The 25057-nt window shown below is 29.6% G+C and overlaps 2 protein-coding genes across 4 annotated transcripts in view; both read right to left on the minus strand.

The window, feature by feature from the left end:
* Positions 1 to 1340: 1340 nt before the first annotated feature.
* LOC147800966 (zinc finger MYM-type protein 1-like) lies at positions 1341 to 3644 on the minus strand. Its single transcript, XM_087155700.1, has one exon. The coding sequence runs from the start codon at positions 3642 to 3644 to the stop codon at positions 1341 to 1343; it is 2304 nt and encodes a 767-aa protein (XP_087011826.1).
* Positions 3645 to 7226: 3582 nt separating this feature from the next.
* Sesn (Sestrin) overlaps positions 7227 to 25057 on the minus strand; it is a 54630-nt gene continuing 36799 nt past the window's right edge. For all 3 annotated transcript variants that reach the window (XM_087155947.1, XM_087155946.1, XM_087155948.1), the window contains 7 exons: positions 18968 to 19105; positions 16119 to 16301; positions 14353 to 14517; positions 12327 to 12539; positions 10076 to 10185; positions 8761 to 8986; positions 7227 to 7716 (listed from right to left, as the gene is read on the minus strand). In XM_087155947.1, coding sequence (XP_087012073.1) covers positions 7630 to 7716; positions 8761 to 8986; positions 10076 to 10185; positions 12327 to 12539; positions 14353 to 14517; positions 16119 to 16301; positions 18968 to 19105 — 1122 coding nt within the window. In that variant the 3' untranslated portion in view covers positions 7227 to 7629. The remainder of the gene's footprint in view (positions 7717 to 8760; positions 8987 to 10075; positions 10186 to 12326; positions 12540 to 14352; positions 14518 to 16118; positions 16302 to 18967; positions 19106 to 25057) is intronic.

Below are 25057 nucleotides of genomic sequence, written 5' to 3' on the forward strand. Positions count from 1 at the left end.
CAACGCTACATCTCCGAGGTGCTGGAGCCAGTTGTCCCTCCTTACCTTCAGAGCTTACCCACAGCCATATTTCAACAGGATAATGAGCGACCACAAGTAGCACGCATTGTCCAAGGGTTCTTCGTCAATCGCCAGATTGAATTGCTTCCATGGCCAGTTCGCTCTCCGGATCTTTCACCGATAGAAAGCATGTGGTTCATGATTGTTCAACGATTGACCCAGATTACATCCCCAGCTGCCACACCAGACCAGATCAACTTTGGCAGCGTGTGGAAGTTGCTTGGTTTGCTGTACCCCAAGAACACATCCGAAGTCTCTTTGAATCAATGCCGAGGCATGTGGCAGCGGTAATCTCTAACAATGGCGGCTACTCTGGCTACTGATTTTGGCAGGAACCACACTTCACAGAAGTTTATAAATTTAATCATTTGATACTTGGTCAACATGTTATCTACAAAATAAATTTTGTTGTGATCAGGGACCGATCTAGAAATTTGGGGGCTGTAGGCACTAGACTATTGGGGGCCCCGATGAATCTGATCTTAAATTAATTAAAAACCCTCTTTTAAAAAGTTTATCTTAAATATATATAAGTAAGAAGAGATATATAAGTGAATAATTGTAATTTCAAAATAGGCAGATATTAATTATCTATATGTATATCCATATAAAATAAAACAGTTAAATTTTAATTTAATTCATACAAATAGAGTATAAAAAGTTGAAAATGTGACCATAAACAAATACATTTAATACATAATTTTAACAGTGAAAAAGTCATGATAGAAATTATATTTCAATAAAAAAGAATCAGTAATCAGCATTTCCTGAAAGCTAAATAGAAAACTTGATTTTTAGAGTAAAAAGTTACCAAAAACTTGGAAACCAATATGAAATAAATTTATATAAATTGTTAATTAAAAAATATGCAATATTTTATAAGTAGTGTTACTAAAGGTAAATTATAGAACTGTCCAATCAATAATAAACAGTCAACGGAGCCATTTTGGGGAAGCTTCTCGTGAATAGGAATTATGGACTTAAATTTTACAGTAAATTTATACACAAAATACAATAAACTTATATAATAAGAAAAAAAATTATATTGTACCACTTATTACGTAAGTTTTTTTCTTGATTTAGTGTTGAAATCGTTTAAAATATCTTCAAATTTTAGACTTTCTGTCAAATCACATTCCATTGACATTAGTGCTAAGTCACACAGTCTGCGATTTGTCATTCTTGAACGAAGTCGATTCTTAATTCTTTTCATTAAAGAAAATGATCTCTCTCCCGAACAGTTTGACACAGGAATAGATAAGAATATCCTTAACGCTACTTCAATATTGGGATATGTGTCTTCTAGCTGTAGCATTCGTAGTCTTTAACATTTCAGTTGGATTTGACTTATCAGTCAAAAAGTCTTTGAATTGCACAAGTTCGTCAAAAAGTCCATCATCAACATCTTCAAAGTATGCTTCCTGAAATGGCTTTACTGTTTCCAAGCATACTGGTTTCTTATTGGTTAGAAATCCAAACCTTCTTTCGAGAAAGCTGTAAGCTTTTTTTCTTTCACTTAAATGAAATTTCAAATTGTCACAAATGACATAGTGTGTCTGAGTTAAAAATTTTTCTCTTGGGGACAAATTCACACTTTCACTGGTGCTATCATCTAAAGCCTTTGGTATTCGAAGAGCTCTTGAGGTTTTATAGGAAATATTTCCCACAAGATTTTCAGCTTCCTTTTCATAAGAAGTAAAGTTTTCTCTCACATTCTGAATATATCCTTCTAAGGATTCATAGAGTGGGATTATCACTTCAAAGGTACAATTTTGACCCTGCAAACTTTTACTTGTAGCATTTATGCGCTGTAGTAACGTATCCCAAATAATGGTTATTAAAGCAATTTCAAAAGTTTGGCATTTCTTAAGTAAACATTTAGCTTCATGTTTCGTCGAAGATTTTTCATTAGAATTTTCAGCCAGATCTTCCAATGTCTTTATTACAACTGCATATCCTTTTCTTAAGGCCCTAACGGCAGCAGCACTTGCAGACCACCTTGTACACGATAAAGATTTGAGAGTAAGAAAATCTTTTTGTTCGAATTTAGAAGTAAAAAACTCCCACCTGTGAGGGGAAGCTGAAAAAAAATTATATAGTGCTTGCACAAAACCAAAGTAGGAAACAGCTGCTTCACATGATTCTGCAGCATTCACTCCTACCAAATTTAGTGAGTGAGCTGTGCAGGGCACAAACTCAGCCAAGGGGCACTCTATTTTTAATCTGGATTGTAAGCCAGAGTACTTACCAGCCATGTTGCTAGCATTATCATATGACTGTCCCCTGCAGTCTTGCAAATTAATGGTTAGATTTGTTAAAAATTGCACAATTGTATCATGCAGGTGCTCTGCAGCATGGCTATGTATAGCAACAAAAGTTAAGAAACGTTCAATAGGTTCATTTTGCTCATCTACATATCGCACAACAATACACATCTGATCAATGTGTGTAATATCTGGGGTAGAATCAACTATGATTCCAAAGTACTTTGTTTTATTTATTGCAGAAACAATTTTATCTAGTACTTGTTTTGCCATAATTTGAATTATTTCATCAACTGTGGTGGACGATAAATAATTAACATGTCCTTTACCTTTATTTCCATAGTTTTTCAGGTGTTCCTTTAAAAAAGGATCAAATTTGCTTATAAGCTCTAAAATTCCCAAAAAGTTGCCATTTTTGTTAGAGCCAAAGGTTTCATCATCACCAAAAATTGCCAACCCACGTACTGAAATAAACTTTAAAGTTTCTACAACTCTGAAAAGTACTTTCCTCCAGTACATTTTTTCACTTTCATTTTGCTCTATTATTTTGTTATCAATCCGACCAGAAGTTAAACGCAATTGAGCCATAGTGTTTATAGCCTTCCTGTGAGCAAAAGATGTCTCATGAGAGCATAACCTTTTATTTACATTGTGCCAATCTTTAAAACCACAACTGCTTAAGTAATCGCTGTTATTGCCAAACAATTTACACACATAACAAAAAACAGCATTGACAGTCGAAGAATACACCAGCCATTTTCTTTCAATTACTTCTCCATTTCTCTTTTTGTGTGAAAAGTTGTTTTCTGTGCATGTCCGAAACTTATCAGCAAATAAACGGCCAGAATATTTTAAACCAGCAATGTTTTGGTTAGGTGGACTGCGAACGAAATGTTCCTTCAGTTTGTTTGTTACTGTGGTCCAAGTTGCAGGATCACTATCGAACACCTCAAGTAAATCTAGAGAAGACGAGGTGGCAGGATTTGAAATGACCTTTAAATTGTGGCTTAAAGAGGTTGGCAATCTTTCGTCTGAAGATACAGTTGCTGTTTCATTTTCATTTAAAGTTTGATCTGGTTTATTTAAATGAAGATTTGAAGAGCTTGCCACACAGATTTCTTTCAAATTATCTCTAAAACTATTTTCTTCAACACAAGTTTTGTCTATTAAGGCAGATCGTTCCTCAATGTTGGCGAGTTTTGGAGCAGAAAAAAAATTATTTAACGGTTTCATTGTCTTCAAAAGACTTACATTTCTCATTTCTTTCTCTTCTCTCTTTCTTTTTTTAAAACTACCAGAAGCATATTTTCGGGTTGACATTATGGCTTTAAAATAAATTTAAAATCGATTACTTCAACGCGCGATAAATATAATCCAATTCAAAACAAACACAAATAATGAACACTTTATATTACTAATATGGACAAGCGACTAGGGACAGGACGATTCCATAATACAAACGGACTTAGAAAATTTAGGAAGGGGAAAATAAGCTCGATATCGGGAAAACGTTGCTGGTGAAAGTTTTATCTTAGCAAAATATCGCCTTATTTTAGCACCAACATTGGAAGTCAAATTTCGGCGGGATTTTCTGGAGAAAAAAAAACTTAATAAGGGTCATCAAAAAGGAAAGAATTGATTATTAGGCTTTACAGAGAAGACTGTCTGATTCGATTTTTCTTTATCTTCAAAGAACGTTTTTGATGCAGAGAGGTACGTACCTCAGTACTGTTGACAATTATCGGTCGCTGCCCCAGCAATTCTGTACATGTTGGAGGAGCGTGAGGGGGGGGGGGAATCATGAAAAGAATTTAGTGTATAAACCAGGCAGTGGCACTTGACCTTAAAAAACATCAGTTCCCGGTATACGCTACACTGATGTTTTTTTAAGGTCAAGTGCCATTGCCCGGTATATATTTGCCCGGTTTACGCTGTACTGATGTTTTTTTAAGGTCAAGTGCCACTGCCCGGTATATATTTGCCCGGTATACCCTGCACTTATGTTTTTTTAAGGTCAAGTGCCATTGCCCGGTATAATTCTCACATTTCATACTTTGCCTAAAATCATCCAGCATTCTATACAATACCGGCGTTTCATACTTTGCCGGTAACATACATATATTAAGACCTAACTAACTTTAAAGTAAAAAAAAAATTTGAAAACAAAAGCAAAACAGATAACAATAATAAAAACAAAGACATAACGAAAAAATTCAACAAATAACATATTTTATACGAGTTCGAAAATGACAGCAAACGTCGCAAAAAATAAACATAAAAACAAATGCGAACGGTGACGGTAAACCTTTGAAATTTAGCCAATATGCCAAGGAAGCGAACAAAAAAATCCCCAATATTCTCAGTGTAAATTCCTCTTTCCCTATTTTTACTCTTTCAACGAAACTCTTAAGTTTTTAACATTATGGAATCGTCCTTCCCCTAGTCGCTTGTCTAATATGGGCATTTCCCACTTTTTCAACTTTTTAATCTGTTTTTTTGTATTGTTACTTACAATTTTACATACTAGATCAGTTGAAACTGTTTAGAAGCCGTACCACAAGTAGGCAACAAAAATACTAATTCATTTTCTTTCACTTCAGTTTACTTTGAACATTAGGAAGAAATATTAATTTAATTAATATATTTTATGGAGCATTTTACATGGAATGAATGTATGTGATTTTGATTGGTGAAAGCAGAAAGTGCATGAGCTATGTATGAAAACACACTTTTAAATATTTCAGATTTTCGTTCTCTTAGGTTTTAGCTGTGCGGGAGACATATATACATGAACACAGAAAAAAACTAGGTTTGTGGGGGCCCCTAGAAATTTGGGGGCCCTAGGCCCAGGCCTCTCGGGCCTAATGGTTAATCAGGCCCTGGTTGTGATATCTCTTGTCTTTCTTGGTGTTGCAATTTGGGTGGCCAGCCGAGTATAATAAAAGTGTTAATATTAGAAAATTGTTGTTCATATACTGTATACATAAATCCCTTTAATATTAACCTATAATTTTGTAACTCAGTCAGATATTATTATGTAACATAATATAATACCATACCAAGGGAAATAGTTACAGAAAAATAAGGGCGGGCGTTCAATGGGGAGCAATATGGTTCCCTCTACAAACCACAGAAATGACTGATATATATATATAATGCATCTTATTTCCCCTTAATACTAACCCATTTTTTTGAAACTTGGTCAGATATTATAATGTAACATAACATACTTCCATACGAAAATTCAATTGAAATTTTGATAAAATTGGCTTATTTCTCAAAAAAAATTTAAAATTAAACAATTGAGAATTGGTCAATGAAATAAAATTCATCAGAAAACTCATCGTATAAAGAAGAAAAAAATTGTAAATAAAAGTTTAGCTACTCAAGTTTATTTCTTAATTAGATTTGCAATATTGATTTTAAAAAAAATCAACTGAACATAAAATATACTTTGGAGAAAGATGAAGGAAAATGGATGGTAGCGGAATTCGGTTATGTATTTTAAGTAGGTATTTCTGTACTACTAAGTAAAAAATGTATACTTTTGTATATTTCTAATATTTGAAAGTTGCGCAAAATAACGTTAGATATTTCGGATTTTCTAATAATGTTAGGTGCTATTTGGGAAGTGTATTATTTTTGGATAGTGTGCCCTCAAACCTTAAATAAACTATGAATACTAGGGTCAAAAATTAATATTTAAGTGGAAAAGAAAGCAACTTTTTTTAAAACTTTGATCGATCCTTATTGATTTAACACGATTAAATCAATTTATTGGAAGCAGGAATTTTAAGATGGTCCCTAATGAAAGGCGAGTTCATTCCATGCTTTTAATCCCTTCTTTGCTCTTCCTTTCCCTTACAACGATCGATCAGAATTTTAAAACTTTTTTGTTTTTTCGCAGATAAATAATAATAAATGACTCCAGGATAGCCTTAGTTATATGATTCTTTTTGACGTGGATTCCAAAAAAATCTATGCTAAGTTATATTAAATACAAGTCAACAGAATGCCTAGGTATATGAAAAAATGTGACGCTTCCACTTCAGCTGCAATCTGGACATATTAAAAATGTGTGTACCGCATAGATTTCTATATTCAGATTTTTAAGTGATTTTATTTTTTAAATTTCCCTGTTTATTAAAAAAATTGATGTTTTTATCTTGAATAACAATGTGGACAAATTAAAAACGTGAATACTATGAAGATATATAACTGTATTCCAAGTATTTTTCAAATTGAATTTACTTGCATATTAAAAAATTCATGTTTAATCTCGAACTGCTATTGGGACAAACAGAAATGTGGGTACCATGTAAATTTCAATATTCCATAGTTTCGTTTACTAGATAAAGCATGTGATTTTCTGTTACGGCAGTGTTTCCCAAACTTATAACTTTAGTGTACCCTTTCTAAATTTTTCGTAACGTTGTGTACCCCTAATAAAAAAAAATGTAATTTTTAAAAAATTATAATTTTTTTTTGGTACCAAGTTTTGTTAATAAGTTTATTTGCATCAGTGAGAAGGATGATATTGCTTTTACCGTGATAATAGTTATAGGGATAAAAATTATATTTTATAAAAATAATCAAAATTTATTACAAATCTTTACTATAAAAAACTGCACAAAAGTTAATCACAACTGGCTGTTGACACCACTAATTATTAACTGTTAACTCTGCAAAAAATAGCCAAAATAAAAATACGTAATCGTACATTTTCAGGGCTAGCTGTGTTTTTAAACGAAATTCTTTGAAATTTTCGCTTGTTGCAAGATATTTCATGTAAGAACGCATATCCCTGCTAAACTGTTCCCGTACCCCTGGCGATACGCGTCCACACTTTGGGAAACACTGTGTTACAGAATCAATTACATAGACAAGTAAAGTCACGGAAAATAATGAACTAATAACCTTTATTAAAACAACTTCAATAGAAAAATAACTATACAGTCAAGATATATGCAATCAACCATAAAATGATTGAGTATTATCACCAAATGATTCAATCATACGACAAAACCAGTTTAAGAGTTGTAGGGAATATCGTCATATGATGCAATTTAATTAATTTATAATTCAATTATATGATATAATGGTATCATATGATTGAATTAGATTATGCGAATTAATTCATAAAATTAAGTTCAACAATATAGTGACTTAGTTTTATGGATAATTCTCATATGATGAACAGTTATTAAGTTGAAATATATATGTACAATACATTCATCTAATCTACATATGATTTTTATTATTTTTGAGTTTTTTACATGAACCAACATTTCCCTCTTCAAGAAGGTCATGTCATATAGTGCATTATGGCAGAAAGGGCATATAAGAGTTCAGCCTGCATTCTAGCTTCAAACAGCATTAGATTTACATGAACCTATAAGTGATAATATATCATTATAAATAGAACTACCAGTGGGACAATAAATTTGATTACAAATGAAAGTAAGAATTATAGAATTAGAATGATAATCCTAACAAAATTGTTACTTTTCAAAATCACTAATCTCAAAGAAAATTTATGAAATGAATTTTAAAGCAGCAGTCAATTTGGAAAATAAATAAATTTTTTTAAAATTAAGTAATAAAATTCGAATTAAAATAAAATAAAATATTTTTTTTAAAAATATATTCTTAGAAAGTTTAAAACACAGACTGTTTCATATTCACCACTCTTATGTATCTTTAGAATTCTTGTCAAAAATGTCGTCAACAAAATATACACTTTGAAGGACAAAAATTTATGTTTAAGGAAGAAAAAGCAAAAAATAGTTTTCAGAAAATATAGTCAACAAAATATATATTTTGAAGGACAAAAATTTATGTTTAATGAAAGAAAAAGCAAAAAATGTTATCAAGACTTGATGAATCATGTCTGTTCAGTTTTCAGAGTGAACGGGAAGGAGGTGAAGGGCAATTATTTGAACTACCTTATAAGTTCACCAAGCTATCAAACTGGTTTTGAAATAAATTTTTTTTTTTGTTTCCCCTTTCTGAGCAGTCATTAATCAGGTTTTGGTAAAGTTTTTGATTTTCTTTGCGGATTTTCCTTCTTAGATTTCAACTTAGTGATCTCTCATGTGCATACTTTTCCGATTTAATTATTAACAAGGAGGAGATTATTACTGAACATGTTAAATAGAAAAAACATTTTTTTATTAAAAATTATTTTCTTTAAAAAATAATAATAATAAAATAAAACATAAAAGCATTTCAAACTTCTTCAGTAACATTATCACTTTTTTAATTGGGTAAATGATTTTTTTAAAATAATTCATTAAAATTCGCAACGAATGGGACAACAGAGTTTAAATACTTTAGAATTAACACGTAAAAAAAATCCTTGTCTCAGTATGTGTTTAATATTTAACATATAGTAACTGTTTTCTTCAAAGTAATAAAAACTAGAATTTTTTCTTACCTTCTCAGAATGTCTAAAAGCTCGCATAATCTCATCATGAGCATCTTTTTTAATTTTTTCAGGATAAAAACACACAGTCTGAGCATAAGATCTAAATCCAAAATCCAATAAATCCTCCATTTCTAAATAATTGTAGTCATCATGAATAATACCATATATTTTATGAATATAGTTCCAAACAGCGCGTCGAAAAATGGTGGTATCAACATTTTCTTTGTGACCCATTCTGCAAAAAATAACATCAAAATTACAAATGAAAATGAGCAATTGAAGAATTTTTTTGCAGAAACAAAATAGAAATTAGAACTGATAATAGTCACAATATATGAAGTATATTATTGCAATCTGGGACATGAAGGAGCTGAATTACTGTTATAAGAGAAATCTGCTGACAGATAGCGCAAGTTAGAAGGACAACTACTTCCTCGCTTCAGAGTTTTTGGTGACACCCCCCAGTCATGGACTCCTCTATTTTTTTCCTTCCTACTATTAATATAGAGCCATTCAAATCTTTTATTAAAAAATAATAAGAAAGTAATAAAAAAACATAATTCAAACAAGTTTAGCTTTTGCTTAGTTTTATGTTTCGCCTAACGTGTGAGGAGATTCGATTAAAGGGTTCGCAGATATTGTAATTGACCATAATATCTATATTATTTACTCGTGTTATAAAATAACGATTTGTTTGTCTCTAAAAGCTGAAGTTTTCATGTTAAATTTTTAGAAGAACTAATGGCTGAAAAGCTTAGTTGAGAAATGATCTAAGCAACATTTAAAAAAAAATTAAGAAACATTAGCTTTAGCTAACACAGCATTAGCAGGAAGCCATTCCAAAATGCATTTTACCATTAACAATTGTTTTATTAAATGACCTTAGAGAAAGGTTTAACATAACTATAGCAGGTTTTTAAATCCAAAATCTTGCAAAATATTAAAAAAAAAAAAAAAAGATTGCCTCTTGGTACCTGATTTCAACCAGGCTCTTTAATCATTTAAAGAAAACTCAAGAAGTTGAAGAATTCAGTATTTCGTATGCATCATGGAGATCATCACAGTAGAATTTATTTAAAAAAAACTATTTTTACACAATTCACCAGAATGTAAAGTCAGGAAAATTGTTTTAAAAGAATAAAGAGACCCACTTTTTGTACATGGATTGCATAAGCTTTCTGAAAATTTAATATCATGCATATGACAAATGCAATTTCGCAGTATTAAACCGATTTATCTTAAAATATAATAGATAATAGAATAAGGTGCAGTGACAAATGCAGTTTTCAGTTAGTTTATGTAAAAAAAAATAATAAAAACTAACGTATAATAGGTGAGATCATAAGCAACTTTAAATTTTTCATCTAAAACTGTTCCAACATCACTGTAATACTCATTTAGGAGGGAATAAGCATGATCATCCCAAGTACAATCCTGAAAGAAAAAAAAGCTCAATAAATATTTTTGACTAGAAGACAAATGCAATGGAGCACAAATAAAGCATTTTACAAACATACTATTAAAAAACGGTTACTGCTAAGAGGCGTTTTCGAAAAGTAAAAATATTTCACCGTTATCAGCAAAGGAAAAGTTTTTGATAGTCTGTTGGCAACACGGACTGTAACCTTGAACATTTCACTCCAGGTCATTTTTTAATTTAATGGTGTGCCTTTAATCAGCAGCACGTCGTTTGCATTCCACAGCAAAACTTACGTTGACAATTAGGAGATCAAAATTGAAGTTGAAATGTGGTTCTGACAACTGGCGGCAAAGTTCTATGACCATGGAATATAAAAGCTTCTACCCAGACTTATGGAATGCTTTGACAATGGCGACAACAATGTAAAAAAATATGACATGTACTAGTAAGCAATAAATAGTTTGCGTTTAATAAATTAAATTGTTTTAATTTAATGGGCGAAATTTTATCCTAGTGATCTTCTAGATAATTTTATGGCAAATAAACCTCATAAATTGAGTCTAGTGGGTTTCGTTTCATTTCCAAAATGTTAAGAAATACATAATAAAAATATCCCATAATATCTGAAAAATGCTAATGAAAGTCGTCATTTTTTATGGAATAATTTTATTTTCTAACCGTCGTTGAACAGCCGACCCAATTTTAGGTTTACGACTACCAGTGTTCCACCCCGTAGCCATGTAATTTTGAACTTAATACAGAAAACCAGGAAACTCCTAGATCAAGCATTGGGAACTAGCCTTCGTGGAGGACTTTTTGATGGAACTAACCCGCATTTGCGTTACTGGACAGGAAAACCACGAAAATCTTCCACGGTTAGCCTTACGGCAAGGGGACTCAAACCCATGATCCGTCTACCACTGAGGATATTTTATGTCAGCACTGTGGTCGGTGCAACAATTACTGCTCTTTTTGAGATTATGATATTTAAGAAATAGGAAGAAGTCACTGTATGGAGATATTTCTAATAAACCACATTCCTAAATTAATTTGCCAGATAAACGCGAATATCTCGATCCAGAGGTATCTCAGTGATAACGCATATTTTACGTTTTCTCTCTTAGACGTTGTTTTGCAAATTCGTTTTATTAGTTCACCTAGAGCACATGATGCCATTAACTTTCGCACAGTTTAGCCGATTCTGGTTACAGTGCTTTAAGCAGTACGCTAAAATTAACTTAATTCAACTCACATTAATCAATCAATCATTAAATCAAACAATCACACATTAAATACATATGTACTTAATGTATTATGTCTCGAATTTTGTATTTTATAACTCTACTTAAAACAAGACAACTGCGCGTTCATTTACTGGGATAAAGTTAATTTTGTGTTCATAAATGAAACCCGCATTTGAGTTGCTAGGAGAACGAAAATCTCTAAGACCTTCTCTTGGTAAGTGTGATGATGCTTGCAGGTGAGCAGCGAATCAAATACGTATATCGATTAGATTCAAACCCTCATTTAGCATTCAGCTATGCATCCTGCATTACAAAAATTGATAGATTTCAATTAAGATCACGAACGCTTTCTTTTCATATCAACACTTTTTTATTACAAATATCCTGCCAACCACGCTGCTGGATTATTGTGAACTAGGCTGTTAGACTATTGAGGATCAACCAAGAATCATTGGAAGCCACTCAATAATTTTTTGTCGGACATATATTGTTTTTCCAATTAAATGATTACTAAAAAGCTGACTACTTGCAGTGTAAAATAAATAAATAGTCATGCCATACACCCAGCTAAAAATAAGTTAAAATTGGCTACACAATGAAAGAAAATTTGAAAATAGACATTTATTAATGTAATTAATTTAATAAATATTAATTCTTTATAACAAGCTAAAAATAAGTTAAGACTTGTAGCACAACAGATCAATGAACGAAAATTTAAAAGTAGACATTTATCTATTGATGTATTTATTATAATAAATATTAATGCTTCACAAGCAGCTAAAAATTAAGTTAAAATTAGCTGCCCAGCAGATCAATAAATAAAAAAAAAAAAAAATTCAAGTAGATGCTTAATTAGAAATGTAATTAATTTATATCTTATATATCTATAATAAAGTGGAATGAGAACTAACTTGAATAAGAAATTCTTTAGAATGTTTATCTTCTGAGTTATTATTTGAGGAACTTATTTCATCATTACTTTCCATATCACAATCATTTGGAGTTTCTACAGAGTCTTGTAAATCATATGGATTAATATTTCTTTCCTCACCGGAAGATTCTTTTTCCATTTTCTGCAGAACACTCATTTTTTCCATCAACTGTTCCACTGTTTCTTGGGCAATCTTTAAGATTAAAAAAAGAAAAGAAATACAATTTCAAGATGGCATATTAAATAAAATAAAAAAGCATAATTTTATTTTTACATTATTCTTCATGTTTTTAATTAACTTAATATTGGCTAGCAAAATAAATTAAGTAAAACAAAATGGGCAGTATTGAAACGCTTCCATTTTGCGATGGCTTAATGGCGAACAGGAAAACACTGTAAAGTTTTACCCGATTTTCTTAAAAATGTAACATCTTAAAAAGCATTGTCATAGTTCCTGATAAGCCTGTTTTAAAATATTTTTGTAGCAAAAAGTCAACACACTGTACTAAAATTGCTATTAAAGATATTTCTTATTTTGATTTAATATGACGTTATTCTTACGTTAATTTACATACTTTGAATTAATTTCAAATTGGCTAATTAAATAAATGACATAAAACAAAATGACAATCAGACGAGTATTGTAACATTTTTATTTTACGATATCAGAAGTTGGCAGAAACGATAATACCATAATTTTTTATCCACATTTCTTAAAACTTTAATAGCATTGATATTGCTTCCATCACACATGTTTGAAGATTTTCTTAACACAAAGCCTGCACACAGAACAAACAATGCCCTTAAAGACATTTTTTTCCAATATCCTGGTCAAAGTAAAGCCAAAAAAGTATGCACACAAGGATCGCAAAAATTTTTATGCATAGAAAAAAAAAAAAAAAAAGAAAACCGTTGTCGTAATCTGGCGCAATATTTTGTAAGCTCTCGCTTTTGCCAGTTGAAATCTGGAAGGGTAATCACTTTTCAAATCTCTCTGCTTCTTCCAGCGATCAAACAGATTTTAATACTTTAAATTCCTTTTTCTTCTTTCAATAATGAATCTAATATCGTTTTTTCCGCACTATATTAATATGAGATCTCAATCCGTATATTTTTTACTTGACTTTTGTCAGAAACTATACTATACATTAGAATCATCGAGTAAAATGTCAGAAATTATAACTATACATTAAGGGCAATGATTGAAGGCATGGAAATTTTCGAACGTAAATTATTTAAGCAGCATGCTTACTATTTCAAACGAGCATATTTTAAGTTAACAAAACTATTTATTACTGTTAAAAAAATTGGATGATTTAATATCATTTAAAATCGAATTAACCTTATTTTTTATGATTATAAAGATAACAGAAAAAAATGCAAAATTATATCATTTTCTTAAGCAAAATAATAAAAATTAAAAAAAAAAAACGATTTTACAAGCTAACGAAATTTAAAATAAATGGAAATAATCAGCAAAAAGCAGTTAAATACTACAATTTTAAAGGTAGTAAGTTTCTTTGGTAAAACTTTCCAAAGGTAAAGTTTTTGTATTATGTATTTCTTTTCTCTTTTCCCGGACTTTTTACAAAACCTTTGGGGTACTGAGAGAGCAATTTGTAGACATTTGTCGTGCTCTCTCGATAGAAAAGGTTTTGTGCTTTTCTGACTTCCGGATATGGTATCCCTTGTCGATGTTAGCTTCGGTTGTTATTTTTATAGTTTCATTATTTGTTTTCCTTAAGCTTTTCTATTGGTTTCCATTAATAGCAAGATTTCTATATATATATATACATATATATATATATATATATATATATATATATATATATATATATATATATATATATATATATATATATATATATATATATATATATATATATATATATATAAATAAAAACACCTTATCAAAAGATTATACTTTCTGTTACCAACAACTTTGATTTCAGATAGAAGAAATATTTTTTAAAAATGGGTGATTTAAATGCAAAATTTTTTTTTACCTCTTCAAAGGAATCAGACAGAAGGCTATCATCTGTACAATCATCTGCAGGGTCCAGTATTTGAGAAGCGTAAATAAAACTACAGAGGCAGTGGAAATGTGCAAGTAATACCATTGCTTGACAAAGTTCTCCCACAGACCAGTTATCTTTACCTTTAGTTAATTTCTAAAAAAAAAAAAAATAAATAAAATAGTTATTCAGATAATAAAAAAAATTTTGATCGAAAAAAAAATATACAGTTAAAGAATTTTGTCTATCTGATGACATTTCTTTTGACGAGGAAAAAATGCAGGATAATTCCCTATCTGAAGGCGTTATGACTTTTGTCATGTTGCGCTTATTTTGAAACCGGACTGAAATTTCTCCATGCGCAAGTCTCCCTGGATGTTTTACAATATATCTATCCTCTTGCACCTGAAGAAATTTCTTGTTGACTTCATTCTTAAGTAAGATATTAGACTACAAAGATGAGGTACCACCCCAGGTATAAAAAGTACTATTACTGTTGCCATGGTTCTTGTGTTGAAAAATAACTCAAATATTGCTGTATTTTATGCAATAAATATTGCCAGGTAATCTTTTAATTTGATATTTACTATCTGTAAAATTTTCTCTCTCTCTGTATATATATATATATATATATATATATATATATATATATATATATATATATATATATATATATATATATATATATATATATATATATATATATATATATATATATACAATCCCTGGCTAAATTATTAGGTTCACTAAAAGATTCTATTTTTTTTCATTTGTCATTATTTACATTAGCCGTTAGGCCATTAAACTTCTTGCTTGCCAATAGCATTGAAATATACGAGGAAAATCTGTCAGTGCTTCACACTCGTCCAAATGTTCGGCCGTTATTGGCCGTCCACTATCACGTAAAACACATAAAGGTGAATACACTAGTTTAATGCGAAATAAATGATTCTGTAGACAGTCATGCCCCGTTAATAGTCTAAAAGATGCAATCGCAACTGATCGCGGGTGGTCAGGAATAAAAGCTGAGTTTGTTAAAAGAACACTCCAGGGCTTGCCATCGCAAGCCCGGGTGGCAAAATTTCTAAAAGTTCTTTGATAAATGAGTGATGTCAGCAGTTTAATAATATGGAGGCTTGCTTTAGTTTTGGCTAAAAGATTCTATGTAAAAGCTTAATTATCAGGTGATACAATACAGCTTCATTGTTTTTACGTGACTGAAACCGGTTTGCACTTGTTTACGTTCGTGTATCAATTATTGAACATTGTGATGCACTACATTAAAAATAAATACAAATAGGAAGTATTCAAAAGATCTGAATAAAAACCCATTACACGTATGTTTAAATATAAAAGTATTGAATATAAACACGTGCAAAACATGAAATTATTGAAACACTACAGTGCGTCTAATTATTTGGTCTAATTATTATAATATACTCATATAGTACTTGATATAATAAATATTCTATATTTATATAATATATCGTCTAATTTATCCAATCGTCGAATTTATATTATATATCGTCTAATTTAACCAAATGATACACGAACACTAACAAGTGCAAACCAGTTTCAGTCACACAAAAACAATAAAGCTGTATAGTATCGCCTGATAATTTGGATTTCACACAGAAGCTTATGGTGAGTCTAATAATTTGGAAATGGGCTGTATGCATGTTGAAGTTTTAAAAATATATAAAATAAGTTGCTTTTGTTGCATCAAAAAATAAAAAACATAATGAAGAACCCTTTACCTCAATATGGCACCTTTTTAGTAACCAAGGTGAATGTGCAAGGATTTTGTTTATTTCATTTAAATTTTTCAGCTTCTTTGGAGTGAATTGGAGACCCTGAAGCCATTGTAAATTTCCACCTACAGCAGCAAATCTATGTCTATGGTAGTTAATCAAGCATCGACACTGATGTCTAGAAGCGGCCTAAGAAAGAAAATTAACGAAATATATGTGTGGTAGCACATACTCAATGTTATAAATTTCATTATTAGACTTAAAAGAAAAAATGTATTTAATACTTACTTGCTAAGCCCATTAGTGAAAGTGATCAAAATAAAAAATAGATTGCCTTTTTTTCTCTTTAAAAAAAAAGGAATGTACTTACTTTTTCTTCAAGGCAGACTAATGGTAAAAAATAAAACGATTTCTTCTCATAAAAAAATTGAATACATTTTACAAATTAAAAATTTTTACAATTAACATTTGAATTATAGTAATATTTTAATTTCTCTTTTAATACAAAAGACAGCAGAAATAAACAAATCTGTGGAATCAGACTATCAGAGAAAATTTGTAGATAATGACAGAAAGGTTATAATACATATAATGCATTACAAGACATGTAATGAATACAAGAGTACATATTATTTTGTGTACACCTAAGTAACATTTAATACTTTTTATTTATTTTGCACTCTGGTTTACTCTGTTAGAGCTTGGATGATTTTTAAGCAATTAATATATTTTTTGCCTTTATAAATTATATATAATTACTTAAAAATCAATTGTCTATAATTTTGATGATCTAAACTTATTTTAACTTATATTTTAAGTTAGCAATTATTCAATAAAATCAAATGCAGGGAACGCTATTTTAGTAGCAAATGATCGTATGACTTGGAAAAACTTAAAAACCAAAATTTCTGTAAGACACAAGAAAATTTTGTTTAAAGAGTTATTCTTTCGTGACTAACGTTAAATTTAAAAAAAAAAATAATTATTTCTTTATTTATCAACAAAAAAAAAAAAATTATTTATTTATTGTGACTAAAGTAACAGTTTTGTTAAAAATGTAAAGAGTGGAGTAAGACTGGGTAGCCAAGATTCGAAAGCATATGTAATATCTATAGAAATACAGCGAAACATTTCAGTGAAAGTTTTAGGCAATTTTACTTTATAAGACAATTTGCGAATGTTACGTATAAAATCCGCATGTGAAATAATTATCTTTTTCCTCTGCTCCACTACAGCTTTCGTAAGCCCAGCTAAAACACTTTCCATACTAGATCCAACTTTCTCTTTGTTTTAGTTAGAAAATATTTCATTACAATACAAACAATCAACACCTGATATGTTTTTATCGTCTTCTTTGGTTACAAACATCAATTAAGGATTTAGGTTTTTTTGATAAAACTGTTTTGTTTTTCTTACACTTCTCTTATTGGTCATTTTGTTTTGAGGTTTTCCTTTTTTTAGTTATTGCAAAACAACTTTCTTTTCTTTGATAGCATATTTTTTCATGTTTTTCTTTTCCCTAATATTGACTTTATATGCTGACGGTCCTAAGAGCTAAGCGAATCATGCTACATTTGGACTAAATTCTTAAATCCGTAATTTTTTCAAAATGTGAAATTTTTGTGCATTCTGAAATTGATAATAATCCTTTCATGCAAGACATGAGAAAAAAAATTACGCGATTTTTTTCGCGTTGTAGTGAAATGCCCAATTTCATTTCCGTGATATCCAAATTTCTTTTTATATTGTAGCGGGAAAAGAAATTTGGATAGAGCATTCGCCTTCCAATTGGGTTTAACTGGGTTCGAATCCCGGCAATGGCTTGTCGATACGAATCCGCATCCTGCTTGCACCGACTACAGTGCTGACGTGAAATATCCTCAGTGGTGAACGGATTATGGGTTAGACTCCCCTCGCTGTCAAACGAACCGTGGGAAGTTTCCGCAGTTTTCCTTTCCATGTAACGCATATACGGGTTAGTGCCATCAAGAAATCCTCCACGAAGGCAAATTTCTCCTAATACTTGATCCAGGAGTTCCCTTGTCTTCAGGATTGGGTTCAAAATTACAAGGCTACGGAATTGAACATAAGTAGTCGCAAACCCGAAAATTGGGCCGGCTGTTCAACGATGGTTATAAAAAAAAAAATTATTGTGGTGGAAATCGGACTAAATTCGAACAAAAATCGGAAGTCAGGGAAAAATCATAAAGAAGCGAAAAAGTGGTGGATCCTCAACCGTGCATACTTTTTTTATAAAACAAATCGAAATGTTAAATAAATAAATAACTAAATAAAAAAAATCAAGGGGAAAATTTTTATTTTATTTTTTTGATTGTTAAAAAGTGTCCGGAAAAGAGACTCTTCCGATAAACGGACGACCGAATACGGGACATTGTACTATTTAGATTATCCTCAGTTAGGACTTGAGAAAATTTTGTTCAGACAGTGGCAACCTGTGAATAGAATTCATAACAATCTTATCATAGTAAATCATTTTATAAAATTTCATTTAAATTATTTGACTTCAACAATTTAAACAGTATTTTTAGTTAACTAATTTTGATAAAAAACCTATTCCTTATCTTACATGAACTAATTATCAAGATAATGTATTCTGATTTTATTTTTTTTGCCATTGATAATTATCATCTCGAATTCTAAAATCCGCAAGTATGTCTGCTTTTTTAAAAAACTTTCAAGATTTTCCTCAGATTTTACATTTTGGATTTCGACCCATACTATAATACTAATTATTTGAATTAATGAACAGGTAAAACAAAACACCACATTTTTAAATAGACTATAAAAGCAAGGAATAAAAAAAATCAGTGTACATTTTGATAAAATATTTTTACCATAATTGCTATGTAATGCCTGTAATCATGTCTTAGAGGTCCATTATCACTCATAAGGAAATTTTGTGTGCCCAAAAATTCTCTCAAATAATCTGGGTGATAGCTTATTTGTTTTATAGCACGGCTCAAATCCTCGTTCTGAAAATTAAAAAAATTATAAAATTAACAATCCACCCACAAAAAGCATATTTTAAAAAAAAATACTGCATTAGCAAACTAAAAATTATCTATATATATATGTATAAAGAATCATGATTTTGTTTGCATGCAAATATATATATATATACAAAATCACACATACTTTCTTGTATATTCAAGTGATTAAACTATTTCATATAGTATTAAAATAATAAGAAGTAAAACATAATAAATTTTAAAATTTTATAAGATTTGAAAATAATTATTTAAGAAGGGGAAAAGCTAACCAAATTTAAAAAAAAAAAAATGATTGAATAATAAATCTATCAAGCAATGATGAAATATATTATTTAAAAAGAACAACTTTTCAACAATGTTGATTCATGAAAATCGTTTAAATCATGTTAATTAATTTAAATGAAGTTTTTCAAACCAGACCTCAAAAAAAGTGACATTTTGACGATATTGTTTTTTACATAACATGCAGAATGACATATCAAGGTGAATTTAAATAACTTAAAAGAATCATACAAAAAATTGAAGTTGTCTATCTTTTGTTAATTTTATCGTCTAATATATTAAGATTTTTTTACAGAAATAAAACTTTGAATTTCTATTTAACAGATGGCGCCACTACAGAATATACATGCAGCGAAATATTTTAAGATTAACTTTACTAACAGATGGCGCCAGAGAGAAAAGCGATCTTTCAGAAAACAGTAGGAAAAAGAAATCTTAATGGCAAGTTTTAGTTTTTAGAGAAACATGCACAAATATCATTTATTATTATTATTTTTTTCAAAATAAAAATCACATTACAATCGTTTAGTTTATGTTCAAAATAACATTTTTTTTAAATGCATATTTTAATTAAAATTAATCATTCAGAATAAAGTTGTAATTAAAACAATTCACAAATAAATGACATAATTAATAACTTTAAATCAACAAAAATACTTTTTATTTTGTGGATGACTTCTTCGTTATTTATAATTAATAGATTAGATAAAAAAAATTTTTTTAATCGATCAATGTAGATAGTAACTTATCTAGCATAAATAGATAAGTGTAAATAATTTTTTTAAGTTTTATAGATTTAAAAAAACTGCGAAGTTATTTGCATTACATTCACCATTCACAGCCCACAACATGTACAATATTTAAAAAAAATAATTTTGGATAATGAATGGAAATTTGGAACACAAGAAATAAATACGCATACATAAATGTTGATATTTACATTAATTTGTGAGTGATTATTTAATTTTTTTATGCATTTTATATCATAGTAATACTTGTATTGGAGAAAAAAGATGGATAAAGAGGCATTATTTAAAGCAAAATAATAATAAATAAAAAATTGCGGGAAAAGCAAATGAAATGGTGATAAATTTCGAACAAATTAAAATGCCAATGAAAAAATTGGACACTTGCAAGACAAAATTTTTTTTAACACCCTTTAGAAAAACTTAACAAACATTTATTAAAAAGTTAAAACATTTTTTGATATCCGTTGTTTTCAATACCGTACACTTTTCTACATACATATTTGATAAAACTTTATTTTTGAAAAGATTATCTTTGAGATTATCTTTATCTTTTGAAAAGATTATCTTTATCTGGAGTTTATCTTTGCATAATTTTCAGTTAAAGTATAAAAACTAGATGCAATTTGTATTACATTATTTAAAAAAAATCAGCATAACTATAGTTTTTAAGAAAATTCAAATGAAATAGAAACATTTTTTAATTACTAAGAGGCTCATTAAACTATTGCTTCACTCACCAATTCCTGTAATTTTTCGCAATCAATGTAGTTTTTTTTCCTTAAAAACTGATTTAAAAAAATCATTTTTTTTTATAAAATATTCATCACTCTTTTACATTTTATGTTAGCAAATTTTGAATATATATTAATAGTAACGAAATGTACAAAGGTTTTAAAAATAATCTTTAAAAAAATTTAAATTTAGGAATGTGCTACCCAATAAAAAGAAATTTTACTTGTTAAAAATTTATACAGATAACCTTCAGTCATATAACAAATTAGAAACAGTTTTACTTTTTTAAAAATTTCCATATAAATGCCAATATTTATATACATATTCATCAGCTATATATATACATATTCATCAGCTACATTTATATACATATTCATTATATACAATATTCATCAGCTATTTTTTTTAAAAACAATTTGCACTTTTTTTTGTAATATCTGATATCAATTCAAGTGCGAGGTTATAAAATGAAGGTCTCGAGTGAGAGAAACAATGGGTAAATAAATAGGCATTATTCAAAAAAAGAAAGAAAAAAAAAAGAGTAAAAAAGCGATGGTAAAAACTTTCGAACACAGCGAGTTAAATTTCTACTACTTTGTAATTGTATTTATGGGACCCGTAGAAAGGACCGTATTGTATTTTTTACTACACGTTTAACAGTCGTTAATTTTCGAACTACTAAACGCTTTCGATATTTTTATATACAGAGATACAGTTTCTTACATTGATAGTGCTCATTTAATTATTTGATAAAATTATAATATATTCCTCAGCATTTTTAATATTAATTCACTTTTTTTCTCATTTTGTACAGTAAATTATTTTTAATATTTATTTATTTCGGAATGAGGGTTGCAGTTTTTTTTTTTTTTTTTTTTTTTTGAAAATAACTGTCTTTATTTCAAGTGAGAAAATATCAGGCTTCGCTGTCCGTAAATAGAAAAGAAAGAAAAATAAAAGAAAAACTTTTTTGAACCATACTACTTTTAAAAAAAAGGGCAAATGATCACCCAAAGAAAGTATAATTTGTGCTACTTTTAGTGCAAAAAATTAATACAAAGAAGGCAAAAATTTAGCTCTAAGAATTAAAAAAAAAAAAAAATACTATTTTTTATTTCAAAACTATCTTATTTAGAACCTGAAGGATGTGAGAATTATCTTGATAATGTTCATTTACGGTGGAAATCCTTGCTCTGCAACTGTTCTCTTTACCTAAGAGCTATAGATAATAATGATGTTCTAGAATTTCTTTTTTTTTTTTTTTTTTTTTTTTGAACTTCGAATTATTGAAAGTTATTTCCTCCGCTTTATCTAAGTTATGCAATATTGACTACATGTGATAGTACAATTTTTAAGAGTACTATAATTTGAATTTCGCCAAATGTTTGGCGATAGACAGCAGTTTTAAGTCAGGGGCCTGCGCTTCAAAAATCTATTCATAACATTACACATTTACCCTTTTGACTTATCAATGGACCATATCTATATAACCCCAACACTACCTATGGGGGTGAAAATTCCAAGTGGGGACAAGTGACGGGGATAAAGTTTGAAAGGCGCCTTCTATATTAGAGGGGAATGCGGTTGATTTAAATGGAATTAAAATGAATAAAACGGAAATTTGATAACTTAAAACTATATAAATAAATAAATGTCTTTTGTCTCACAAAAGCCAAATTTTAATTAATAATATAAAATAGGGATACAGCAGAGATATATACAACAGAGATATCGCATACAGAGATCTAAAATAATAAGATACAAAGAATAAATACGATATGAAGAATAAATACGGTACAAAAAGTAAATAAAATCCCATTGTAGTTTTTCTCGCCATATATTTGCAAAACTTATTTTCAATAACATGTGCGGAATTTTTTATGCGTATAAAAGGAAAAAAGAAATAAACAAATGTAGTTCTCATTAAATCAATATAGCCAATAGGTTTCTAATTCTTCCAGCAATAATTCCACCAAAGTGGAAGAAATTCTTTTTAATAAAGAAATATCAAGTATTAAATTAAGTAATCAAGTATTAAATATCAAGTATGAATCACTTGATTCGAATCATTAATCCGAATCGCATGATTCGAATCACTGATCTGTAATAATAGATTCGAATAGTGATCCAAAATGCGTGATTCAAAACACTGATCTAAATCACTTGATTCAAATAGTGATCCAAAGTACATGATTCAAATCACTGATATGAATCACTTGATTCTAATACTGATCCAAGCTACATGGTTCGAATCAGTGATCCGAATCAATTCATAAGAAAAATGATCAATGAATCAATGATCCGAATCGTATGCTTTGTATCACTGATCTGAAATCTCTTGATACGAGTAGTGATTTGAATCCCTTATCTAAATCACTTAATTTGAATAGTGATCCGAATCGCATGATTCAAATCAGTGATACGAATTACTTCATAAGTATCAGGGTTTCAAATCACATAATTTAAATCAGTGACTTGAATCACTTGAATCGAATCATTGATCCGAGTTGATTTGATTACTTGATCCTAGTTGCATTGTTTGAATCAGTGATCCGAATCTCTTCAGAAGAATCCGTTATTCGAATCACTTGCTTTGAATCACTTAATCCGAATAGTGATCTGAATCATATGATTCGAATCACTGATCTGATTCCCCTTCTCCGAATGTTGATCCGAGTTACATTGTTCGAATCGGTTGCCCAAATCACTTCATAAGAATGAATGATCTCTGAATTGCATGATTTGTATCACTGATTTGAAATCTCTTGATTTGAAATCTCTTAGTGATTAGAATCGCTTGATTCAAATCCCTGATCTGAATCACTTGATTCGAATAGTCATCAGAATCGCATGAATCAGTGATCTGAATCACTTCTTAAGAATCAATGATCTGAATTACAAAATTTGAATCTGGATCACTTGATTCAATTATTGATCCAAATCGCATGATCTGAATAATTAGATTCGATTATTGATCCAAATCACAAAATTTGAATCAATGCTCTGAATCACTTGATTCGAATAGGGATACAATTTGTATTAATCAAATCACTAATCTGAATCACTTGATTCGAATATTGATCTAAATCACATGATTCGAATTACTGATCTGCATCACTTGACTCGAATCATTGTTCCGATTCGTATGATTCAAATTAGTGATCTGAATCACTTGATTTAAATAGTGATTTGAATCAGTGATGTCAAATTACTTGATTCGAATAGTGATCGAATCGTATGACTCGAATCTATGATCCGAATCATTGATCTAAATCATCTGATTCGAATCATTTACCCAAATAATTTTATTTGAATAACTAATCTGAATCGTTAGATTCGAATGAGTTATTTTTATCCCTTGACTTAAATCACTAATCAAAATCATATGATTCGAATCAGTGATCTGATTCAAATTCGGCCCTTTCACAATTTTATTTTAGAGTAGACGGAGTGTTTCACTGCAATTTTTCTCACATCCCATTTTTGATAAAGAAAAATTATCATGAATTGCTTAGTCACAAATATATTACAGATATGATAAGAGTAGAAAAATAAATATTTTTGAATATAAAAAGTGACATTAGAAGAATAAAAAGAAAAAGTATAGCGTAAGAACAAAAAAAAGTATACAGTAAAACTAAATTAAAGACAAAAAGTACAAATAACCCCAATTTTTTTAGAACAACCCCCACTTTCATAAAAAAGAAAAGCGAATCAATTGAAACAGGAAAAAACATTAAAATCTCTACTGTCATCTAAATTAATGCAGAACCTATTGTCTGCCGATCAACCCCTTCTCAATATTTAATATTGTTGAGAGTTGGTAGGTTGAAAAAAGAGGAACATCAGTTGTTTTGTTTTTTAGAGAAAAGAGTGAAAATAATTATATAGTAAGAGGTTGAAAAACCACACCCTCGCCTGAGAAGAAAAAAAATTTTACTTTTCAAAAATATTTGTGGCCGCTTTTGCTATTGAGCAATACCCGTGTTTTCTAGTATTCATTTTGTTTTTTTAATGTTGTTCTAGGGTTGTTTATTGTTTTATAAATAGGTAGTGTTCTTTTACTACTATCAATGTTCAATTCCGAAAGCCTAGTAATTTTGAATCTAACCCGGAAGACAAGGAAGTCCACTATGGCTAGTTTCTTGAATCAAACTAGCCATAGTGGAGA

Source organism: Parasteatoda tepidariorum, chromosome 12, assembly GCF_982258835.1.
Source record: "Parasteatoda tepidariorum strain Cologne lab strain chromosome 12, Ptep-v5.0, whole genome shotgun sequence".
NCBI classification, from domain to species: domain Eukaryota; kingdom Metazoa; phylum Arthropoda; class Arachnida; order Araneae; family Theridiidae; genus Parasteatoda; species Parasteatoda tepidariorum.